General features: G+C 34.9%; 1 protein-coding gene and 1 long non-coding RNA gene across 3 annotated transcripts; one reads left to right on the forward strand and one right to left on the reverse strand.

Annotated features, from left to right (window-relative positions):
* Window positions 1-618: 618 nt before the first annotated feature.
* Window positions 619-3558, reverse strand: LOC132630994 (G-type lectin S-receptor-like serine/threonine-protein kinase SD2-5). 2 transcript variants are annotated; one of them, XR_009578774.1, is made up of 3 exons: window positions 2863-3558; window positions 931-2194; window positions 619-837 (listed from the first exon to the last, which is right to left on the reverse strand). XR_009578774.1 is itself a non-coding variant. In XM_060346589.1 (2 exons), the coding sequence occupies exons 1-2, from the start codon at window positions 3247-3249 to the stop codon at window positions 1172-1174; spliced, it is 1410 nt and encodes a 469-aa protein (XP_060202572.1). In that variant the 5' UTR covers window positions 3250-3558; the 3' UTR covers window positions 619-1171. The 2 variants fall into 2 exon arrangements, 1 of the variants encoding a protein (XP_060202572.1); XM_060346589.1 differs by having other exon boundaries at window positions 619-2194.
* A 4616-nt stretch (window positions 3559-8174) lies between these two features.
* Window positions 8175-10528, forward strand: LOC132630995 (uncharacterized). The gene is made up of 3 exons (XR_009578775.1): window positions 8175-8725; window positions 9133-9178; window positions 10140-10528. It is a non-coding gene; the product is annotated as an uncharacterized LOC132630995 (long non-coding RNA).
* The last annotated feature ends 760 nt before the right edge of the window (window positions 10529-11288 follow it).

Genomic DNA, 11288 nt, shown 5'->3' on the forward strand with positions numbered 1-11288 from the left:
TTCTTCCTCCTCCTCCCTCCTCTACCTCTTCTTCTTCCTCTCCTCTTCATCCTCCTTGTCGTCTTCTTATTCTGTGGTTATGGTGGTTCGTGATGATGGTCTTGTGGTGGAACGATGACAGTTAGAATTTGTGGGAAGAGAGGATACGAAGAAAGAGAATATAGGAAGAAAGACAAAAAAGAAAAATCTCCAAAATCCCTGAGTTTAGATTACAGCCAATTATAGTTTTGTTTTATAAAAACTGGCTAATACATGTTTCGAATAGTGATGCAATTGAGGTTAATTAATAATTTAAGTATATTCATACGTTATGTGTTTAGATGTTGATGCAATGACTAGTGTCTAACTGTCTATGACAGTATTAGCTCAACTCATAGGCAGAGTACTAGATTTATTTTATCCTACTCGATCCCCTTTGTGTTATCTCTTTCACTGTCTCATACACACACACTTGACTCACATATCTCCACAACTTGCTCCACAGACAGTTGTGACATTAGAAGTATTAATTAAAAAGGTATAATAATTTACTGAGTTTAAAGCCAGAAAATGAGGCTAAGACCAGAAACTACAATGGTTTAGTTTGTTCAAGGCAAATAGTCACTGAGCTAAAAAGAATTTAAATGGAGCATGAATCTCTCCTTATGTCTGAAGTTTATGTCTTGGTTGGAAACATAAGGAAAATAAAAAAGAACTGCAAGAATCTAGTTTACAATTGAGCAAATCAACTTATATATAGTTTATACTAGATACATTTGGCTAATGTTACTCCGCGCATTTTGTAAGTCAAGCTTGCTCAATTTTTCGAGCAAGAATGCTGTAGCCTTTTTCTCCAACCTTGGAACATTAACAAATTCAACATCTTAGTTCAGGAATTAAAAAATCCCATGTGAAGTGATAACATATTTTAACCCTGAAAAGATTGCATACCTGACACTTCTATTTCTTGGAACTTCAGCTCAATAGGCATTTCATCAATTCACTTCTATCTTCTTGTAAGTCTGTAAATTAAGTTCCTTTCCTTTGGATTTGAAGTTGTCAAATTTAACTTCTTGGTTAGAAGTTTAGTATCCGTAGCTCGAGCTTCATCCTTGTTTTTTCATGAAAATCAGTCAATACTATATCCATGAAGAAAATGTTATCTTGAAAACAAAATTTCAGCTATACAATATCAATTGCTGTGACCAGTATCCGCGCACGACTTTCTTCTCTTTCGTATTACATAGTATCCAATCCCTCCTAAAACAAGTAATAATACAACTCCATCAACCACTCCTACAACAATTGGAATCCATTTCTTCCAATGAGAGTGCTTATCATGACCTTGATCAATTCCCTTTGGTACCTTGACCATATAACTCAGTCTTCCATCCCTTTCTATTTGTTTAACTCCTCTCACTAGTCCATACAGATAGCATTCGCCCGGTTTTGTGGGATCATCCTCAGAATCCTCAAATGAAAAATGTAATGCCGCAACACATGTACAGTTATCCAAGCACAAATTCGCGCATATTTCTTTGCTGACATTGACCTTATAAGGATTGCTTCTTAATATACTCGTAACGCCTTGTAATTCTAGCATTTGGGATTCATTTCTTCCACAAAATCCCTCGGTTACATTTTCCGTGCAATCAGAAAGCAACCCGTCTCCTCTTTTTATTAGCCTTATGCAAGAACACTGTTTTGAAAATGTACAAATACCATAAGGTTTACATGCCAAAGGAAGATCACAAGTAGTGTTTAGTGCTTGATATGAAGCTTCAAACTTTCCTTTGTCAGATGAGTAATAATAGAATCCCAAATTCCCGGTGTTATTCCCCAATGCTAAAAACCTCAGAGGCTCTGGCTTGTCAGATTTTATTCTTCCGATTCTATGGTTTTCGTTGTTGAATATCTCCAACGCGTTGGAAGTTAACTCAACATAAGTGATATTTAGGCCATCCACTTCCGAAGGTGTATATTCCCAGTACGAATACTTCGATTTTCCAGAGTACAAGTACAATGCAATCTTGTCATACTGAATCTCAAAAGAATATGACAAACTAGAGTTGATAGGGAAAGAAGTTAACCGAGTTCTTGAGCTTAGTCTTTGGCCCCAAAGCATAATATTAGTTGGGAAATTGAAACTTTGCCATTTTATCAAGTTCAAAGCATCAACTAAGACCAAATTACCTGTCCCAAGTAAGTGCAGCCTCTGCAGAAGAAATCAAATATTAGCATTCAATATTTATGTTCCACGAGGGGCACATTATAATTTGGCCCTTTTGTAGTTTTACCTCAAAAAAGATTACTCCCTCCGCCCCAATTAATGTGGCAACTTTCGTTTCGCGAGAGTTAAGTTGACTAAGCTTTGAAGTTAAATTGGATAAGATCAACTAAATATTTTAAAGTTAAAATTTAGATATTTGGGCACATTATAATTTGGCCCTTTTGTAGTTTTACCTCAAAAAAGATTACTCCCTCCATCCCAATTTATGTGGCACCTTTCGTTTCGCGAGAGTTAAGTTGACTAAGCTTTGAAGTTAAATTGGATAAGATCAACTAAATATTTTACAATTAAAATTTAGATATTCAAAAGCTAAACAAACAGTACTTTAAGTTGCAATTCTTTTTATGTTCATATAATAAAATTACTTTAAAATGTTGGTCAAGTTTATCTTGAAAACTGAAAGTGTCACGTTAGTGGAATAGAGGGAGTATAAGTGTTTTGAGAACATACAAATTACCTCATCAGTGTTTTGCCTCAAAGTTGCAGATTGCTCATAAGAAAAGGCAATATTTTTGTTGCACATACAATTTATCAGAAGCCGTACAGTATTTATGTCTTAAACTGAAAATTGACATAAAAAGATTCACAGTTACCTTCACACCTTGTCCAGAAGTACCAGCTTTCCATCCAACTTTATCATCTTGACCCTTCAACAATAAGTCTCCATATTGAGTTAGTTGAAGTGCACATTTGTCTATTGTGTAGAACTTTGAAAAATGACCAGAACTCCAAACTTTCACATCTCCAAGAAAGACATCAAGTGAACATGTGTACTTCTCATTATTGGCTTCAACACTTATTGCAGCTCTAAAATTTGGTGCCGTTTGTTTGTCAGTTTCCATTAAAAATGCCCTGCCTATGAATCCTCTGTTATATGATGTTGGTATAGCAAGACTTACCTCATAACCAATTTGTACATCAGAAAAGCAATGGCCATGAGCCAACCAATAAATGACAAAAACAAGCTCATTGATTTTCATGTGCGGAATGGATTGTCACTATATGCTTTTCACATCAGGTATGTTTTCTTCTGCTAATAGGTTTCTTTGTTGGGAAAGTATAAACAAGATGAAAAAAACTTTTTTGGCATGGTTATAATGTCACAGCATTAGTAGTGTCTTCCCACTCCTTAAAATTGTGACTTAACTATCAAGTGCTTCCTTTTTACATTCATCTCTCCATTTTTTTTCTTTCTTTTTGTGAATCAAATATTACTTAAAAGGTGTTACTTAGGAGACAGAAGGATTACATTGAAGTGTAGTGGTTTTGTTGTTAGCACTTAGCACTGTACCAATAAATGATACTTATGAAAGGGAAAAGCTTTTAAAGGTAGTCATTTTTAACATTTGATTCAAATAAAAAAGATCTTTCCTCCGATCTCTATGGTCGACCAAAATTTGTTTCAAATTATTTGACCTTTTAAAAAAATAAGAAATTAATTACTTTTATTTTTCAAATCCATCTTCATTGTTTTAATTAGTGGACTGTTAAATAATGGAGACGTTTACGGGGCGATGAATGGTAGCTTTTATCTTACCTTATTGAAAAAAAAAAAAGAAAAAAAGAGAGAGATAAGTGGTACCTTTGGTAAAGACTCTTGTGATTAAAAGACTATTAATATATGTCTCAATTAACGGATATAAAAAGTTTTTAAAAGACAGATAATATGGATCATAGGTAGGGATCTAGTAGCTCAGTTGGTTGGCTACCTGAATCTTCACCTTTATTGGTGAGGGTTCGTATCCCCACGTTGTAACTTGTAGTCCCCTTCTCCTACCTCTGTGTAATAAAAAAAATATATATATGGACCATAGGCTATATATAAGTCCTTCCTTACAAGCAATATTGTATTTGTGTCAAATTTTTCAAATATAAATTAATTTTGGAGGATCCAACATACACCTGGTAGCATTTTTAATAATCCGACAACATAGATTAAGACCTGAGCTGTTGAACATGGTTGTTGTTAGAGGATTATAGAAGGTAAATTAGCTGTCAAAAAAGTTAATCCATATTATAATTGATTAGGCAGTGGATGTTTGTACTCAAATGAGACACCATTCAGTATATCTGGGTCCTGGGTTGGTAGTAATGGTGAAAGGGACCCATAATTCCCCCTTGTTTTCTTAGATTACTTTTTTGGTTTTGTGGCATGCCCACCCTTTTCAGTGTTCTTTTGTTTTGAGTGAGATGAATTAGGGTCCGTGGATACCACGTGGGATCAATTGTGAATTATACTTTATGGCCATAATCTTTGCTGACACTTTTGTAGCGTCATTGTGACATTAAAAATCTCTCGTAATAATAAAAAAAAAAAAAAAAGGAAATTTCCAATGAGAAAAGAAAACATGAAACTCTAGATAACAAGGAAAACTTTCACCTAAAATAAAAAATAAAAAAGTTCAAATATGTTCTCTAATAAGTGAAAAAGATGTGAGTTTTAGTCAAAATTGTAAATTATTTATGGTCATAGGTCCATTTTGGTCCTTTAGATATAAACTCGAGCATTTTTAGTTCCTTCAGTTTTGCTAAAGTGGCTTATCTTTGGTCCAACTAACACAATAAACTTAAAAGCTAATGGTGACTTTCAAAAAAACACTACTAAAAATACGGTAAAAATCGACCAAACTTTCGAATCGATGAAGAAATCGGCCGAGCTAGGTCGATTTTTTCTTGCACCAAAAAATGGAAAAATAAAAAAACGACCGAACCACAGACCGAGTTCGGTCGTTTTTTAAAATTAGAACATATTAGATCAACCTAGCTGAATCGATCGGTTTTTCGATTGGTCCAAAAGTAGATCGGTTTTTGGCGCAAAAAACCTGACTAAGCTCTGTCGGTCCGAAAGTCGATCAATTTTTTCGATCAATATTAGCCTTATTTTTAGTAGTGTTTTTGGTAGTCACCATTAGTTTTAAATTTTATTCTGTTATAAGTTGGATAAAATGTCCTCTACTTTAATAAACTTAAGGGACTAAAGATGCTCAGAGTAACCTACTCCCATAAATAAGGATAATTTAGACAAAAAATATTCTGGATAGGTCTCTCATCCAAAAAAAATTTAACCGTACGTTATTGAAGTAGGCCATAACAATTAATTAAAGTTCCAGTTATTCAAGTTCACAGTGGAATTAGGCCATAATAATTAATTAAATAATCTTAAAAGTGAAGATGAAAGCCGTTGTGATGCTCGACAATTATTAAGATAACAACTTGTTCTCAAATTAATCTCAAGTGCACAGTAGGATTAGGCCATAACCAGTTGAATAAAATAAGATTAGTAAATGACTTTTGCGTTGGGGTGTGCATTCTGTTTTTCGATTTGGTTTTACATTATTCGGTTTGGATTTTTCGGTGTTCGGTTTCTAAAAACTATAATCCAATCCGAACCAAAATAAATTTGGTTGAGTTCGGTTTTTCTCTTTTCGGTTTAGTTATTCGGTTGCGTCATATAAGATAACTAACATAATCAAAATGGCAAAAAAAAAAAAACAAATATTATAGTGAATGAGAAGTAATCATGTCAAATCTCTTAAATATATTTTCTAATATAAGTCATAGTGTAAAATTTTAAAAATACAATATTTAAAAGTATATTAATACATGTACATAACCTAAAGATTGAGAATCAGTCATATTTTACTCTAATACAAATAGGCCACTAAGTAAGAATGACTGAAAGTGGTTAAACCCTCAAACACAAACCAAATATCCAATATTTTTAGTTTTCAATCCGAAACCAAATCAAAAAAACCGAAAAAACAACCAAATTAAAATTCGGTTTGGTTCAATTTGTTTTTTTGGTTCAATCCCAATAATGCACACCCCTACTTTTGCGGAATAAAATAAACCTATTAAAGACATGATAGTAATGGAGATGAAAAGATGTAGGTATGAACTATAAAAAGGGAAATCTACATAGTGTAGAGAACATTAGGCCTTATTTACATTTAGTAGCTATACTTTGCTCAAACTACATCGCATAGCTAAATCTTGTATGTCAATTACACAAGGTAACTAGTATAGTAAAATTATATTGTATTTAGAATTAAAAACTATTTTCTCTCTATTCTCTCGTAATCTCCTCCCATTTTCCTTCATTTTCTCTCTCCTCCCATTTTCCTTCATTTTCTCTCTCCTCCATCACCTCTCTCTCTCTAAGCTGTCTTCTTCTACACCGACAACCACCACCGCCGGCAGAACTCCGATAACACCCACCAGATCTACCACCACGCCCTCCATCTCCAGCCACCACGAAACCACCAACCTGACCATCCCTCCACTGCTTCTCAAATCACCACCCCTTCTCTGATCCTACCCTCCATTGCCATCTCCGTCCAAACTAGCTCCGGTGAAACCTAGCTCCGGCTAAACCAGCTCGTCTCTCTGCCTGTTTTATTGAGTGTATCTCCGTCTAGATCTCTCTCTCTCTCTCTCTCTCTCTCTCTCTCTCTCCCTTTTTCTCAGATCTGCTGAGATCATCGGAGCATTTGTATTCATTATTTTTGAGTTTTTTGGTTAATTTTTTATATTGTATTCATTTTATTGTTTTGTATTCAGTTTTTTTGAGTGTTTTTGTTAATTTTTAGTGTATCTATGTTTTTATGTATTCAATTTTTAGTGTATTACTCGCTGCCTTCACTAAAAAAAAATTGTATGCAACAAGTTGAATACAATATTTTTTGTATTTATGTTGTTTGAATACCACTGATTTTTAAATACAATAAAGTCAATACAATGTAAAAGTAGCTATAGATGAATACATTTGACATGAATACAACTGAGTTGAATACATATGACTTGAATACAGTGAAAATAATTTTTGAATTTTTTTTATTCGCTGTATTAATGAATACAGCTAGGCCGTTTTATGAATACAGTGAGCCATTTTTTGAATACAGCTGGGAAACTGTAGCTACGCAATGTAAATATTGAAACTGTAGCTATGGAAAATTTTAAACCCCGAAAGTGCAGTCATTTATGTAAAATTCCCCTATAAAAAGGTATGGTATTGTCTTATTAAAAATCAATAAAATGGACTATAGAACATTAAAATAATTAGGTTCTAAAATATCTGAAACGAACAAAAAATATGAAACTTGTAAGAAGTAACTAATATTTTCCACGCATAAGGCATATAAAATGATCAAATTTCCATCATATCATAAATTGATTAAATTGCAAGATTAACATGTATAAAAAATAAAGCATTAAAATGCTAAATAATTGGAACTTTATTAGTTACTGCAATGTATAGGCCATGAGGGGCTACAAGCTAATTGGGCCTCTTTACTCTGTTGATGCAAGTTAAAGGAGAAAATTACACTTTAAGTCACTGTATTAGAATTAAGCACGTAAATAGCATACCTTTTCAAATTCATCAAAAAGAACATTATTTATTATCTTTATACAAATTGAATAAATATTATAAGGAAAAAAATCCCCCTAAATCAGCGAGTATCATTTATCCCTCTTCTTTAACGGATAAACCCTTTTTATAATCATTGTCTCTCTTCTTTGACCCAACATTTATATTTTTGTCACTTCTATCTCTTCTTATCTATACATTCTCCATTTGAGATTGATCATCTCTTCATTCATTTCCATTTTTATTTCTTAATTGCTTCAAGTTACAGAGGATTTACGCTAGATTAAATATATTTAATGTGTCAAGGCTTGATGACTTTAGAATTCATCCACATATACAGGATAAAATAATACCTTCAATACATACAATATAATTGTTATACAACATATAATTAGATGTAACGATCCGTTTGGTCGTTATAGTTCTTTCGGCGTTTTCGCCCGTTCCCGAGCATTGATTAGCTCGCTTTTGACCCGAGGTGTTATACCCCGTAATTTATTCGTCGAATTATTCGCAAGCAAGTCGACTCAAGTTAAAGGCGGAGTCATTTTCGGACACGAGATAGAAACCCTTAAATTTCAATTCTAAATTAGAACACAAATTATTCGTAAATTTTATTTGGTGTGGAAATATTATTGGAGATTAGGAACTAATTAATTATGATTAAAATTATTAAGTAGGGATTAAGGATTAATTAATTAATTTAATTTCTAAATTGTGGGCCCCACCCGTTTAAAAAAAAAAAAAAACAAATCAGCAAATTGATATTAATGAGTCATAAAAGGTGGGAAACGTGTCCAATATATGGACACCATATACGTATATGTGTTGAACGACCAAACCAAACAATTCACTTTCATTTTGCAAAATCCAACTTGAGGGAAAAAGAAATAAAATCATAACCATGGATGCCATGCTCTCGGCCAGCCATGGTTGTGGAAAAAAAATATATGTTTTGTTGCCTAGATTAATTCCAAGGTGAATTAAAAATCCAAGAAGATGATAGCAACATTGGATATTGAATCGGGGAAGAAGAAATTGCGAAATTTGAGCAATTAAGAGTAGAAATTCCTCCGAGAAAAAAATTGGTAAGATTTTCGTATTTTATAGTGTAATTATGTTAATGGTGTTGTAATGAAAATATTAAAATTGGATTGGACGAAATTGGAATTAAGAAAGTGCCTGAAATCGATGTTATAGGAAATTGTGGGTTGAAATGAATTAAGGAAAGTTGTCGGGTTGTTAGAATGGTTATGGGCTGAACTGGGAGAATTTATTATATATATTGTTATTGTTGGTATTTCTGTGTCAACAGGAGGACAATTGGAAATTTGGGATAGGCGAAAATATAGGGGAAGTGGCTAAATTTTTAGATAATAGAAAACCCTAAACGAGATTATATAAACTAAAATATAGGTTCAATAAGAAATGGGGTATAGATTTGTGGACTGGAAAATATAGTTGCTAATGATAACGTTAATCTTATATTAAATAGGTTAAAAGAGCGACGAGACGAACGAATTACGAATAGCCGCTAACAGGTATCTAAAGCCGTCCCTTCTTTCTTTTGGCATGTCTTAGATTTAAGTGATGAATGATATGAACTTTGGGGTAATTCCATTCATAAGCTTTGAGTGATATTTATGATTCTTATTCACTTCTTGATGTTACAATTCTCAAGTGATTGAGCCTCCCTCTTCAGTTTTCTGTACGTTGGTTAATAGTCGATAAATATCCGTTCCTATTCTTAGGAACTCTATGATAACTAGTGACTGAACTTCTATAAAGTGTTTCATACTATAGTGACATATGACTATGATCCTTAAGGCTTTGTGATATACTTATGATGACATTCAAGGGATGTTTGATATGTTCCGAGTGATATTCGAAAGGTATTTGATACGACTATTGTCCTAATTTTCAAATGGTAACTCGTGTTGACTATTCTATTGAGTCTTCGAAAATGTTTTTAAATTGCATATAGTTTCTCACTACTCTACTCGTGCATGCCTCAATATGTCTTTCACTGAGTCCCGGGCCAGGATATGTTTTCGTGCACAGCTTCACTGCATTGTTCACCGAGTCCCTCACTAGAGGGCCGGGACACGTTATATGTATATGTATATGATGATATGATGACATGATGATATGATGATATGGTGATGGCGGCCAGGATGGCATATGATGACTTTATCCACCGAGCCCCTCACTAGAGGGCTGGGACACGTTATATGTATATATATATGCATGATGATGATATGATTTTATTTACCGAGTCCCTCACTATAGGGCCGGGACACGTTATATATATATGATATATGATATTGATATGCATGACTTTCATTTCATAAGGCAAGTGTATTGATGTTTTAAAAGTCATACTTGTTTCTGGTAATCTCTATTTCAGTTATGATCCTCTTTACTATATTTCATGCTTTACATACTCAGTACATATTCCGTACTGATCCCCTTTCTTCGGGGGGCTGCGTTTCATGCCCGCAGGTACAGATAGTCGGTTGGGTGACCCTTCAGCATAGGACTTCTACTTAGCTATCTTGGAGAGCTCCGTTGTTCCGGGGTTTAAGCTTTTAGTACAGATCTGATGATATATATATGTATATGTTATCCAAGGGTACGGCGGGGCCTTGTCCCGTCATATTTCGCTATTCGTACTCTTAGAGGTCTGTAGACATATGTGTGGGTTGTGTATGGGTTCTGTTCAGCTGTGTCTATACGAGGTGCTGTGGTATAATGTTCGTCTATAGTGGCAGCCTTGTCGGCTTGCATATGATATTGATATGTGATGGCAGCCTTGTCGGCTTGCGTATTATTTCATGATATGATCAGTTGTGACTCCTCAGGAGACAGTGTATCTGAATATACATATATGTTGACGCTATGAACCTTCAGAGTTCTTTTGTAAAGTCGATATTGTTCATGGGTTCAGTTTGATTATGTTTATCAGGTACGTATACGGGTGTCCAGGTCGGGCACCAGTCACGGCCCACGGGGTTGGGTCGTGACACGAGGGAACCGCTGATATGTATCCCGAGGTGCCTAGACTGAATTCGGGCAACTTTGGTGAAAATATAGGCGTAAAGTGAAAAATGGTTGACCCAAAGTTGACGTTTGGACAAAAAAACCTTTTTTGAAATTCCATCGATTCCGAAAGGTCCGGATGATTATTTAGAACTTGTGTGTGTGTTTGGTTCAGTTCCCAATGCACTTGGGTGCATTTCGGGACTTGGGATGGAAATTTGGGATTAAGGCACCAGGGGTTGGCTCGGTTAACGAGACATCCGTTGGGAATTTCGAGGCCACGGATGCGTTCGTAACGCATTTTTATGTGGGACTATGTGTCTGGTATGTGAGCAGATGGCCTGGGGAATTAGTCAAAAAATCAGATCGAAAGGAAATCTTGGATTAAGTTTCTGGTGTCTAGTGCTTGCTTTAGCGGCACCAGCACCGCGGCAGCGGCACCACTGGAGCGGTAGCCCTGCCGCTAAGCGGTATATGACTTTTAGTCATTGCCGCTGAAGCGGCCAGGTGGTCGCTGGGGCGGTCCAGGTACCGCTTCAGCGGGTGACGGGCAGTTAATAATATTAATGAAGTGTTAAAAAGCCCTAGACCCTTTAATTTACCCCATTTCGA

Source organism: Lycium barbarum, chromosome 3 (genome assembly GCF_019175385.1).
Source record: "Lycium barbarum isolate Lr01 chromosome 3, ASM1917538v2, whole genome shotgun sequence".
Lineage (NCBI taxonomy): Eukaryota > Viridiplantae > Streptophyta > Magnoliopsida > Solanales > Solanaceae > Lycium > Lycium barbarum.

Coding starts and splice junctions, on each gene's coding strand:
- LOC132630994 (XM_060346589.1), bottom strand. CDS start 3,249: ATGAAAATCAATGAGCTTGTTTTTGTCATTTATTGGTTGGCTCATGGC. Junction 2,195..2,862: donor CTTCTGGACAAGGTGTGAAG/GTAACTGTGAAT, acceptor TTTCTTCTGCAG/AGGCTGCACTTACTTGGGAC.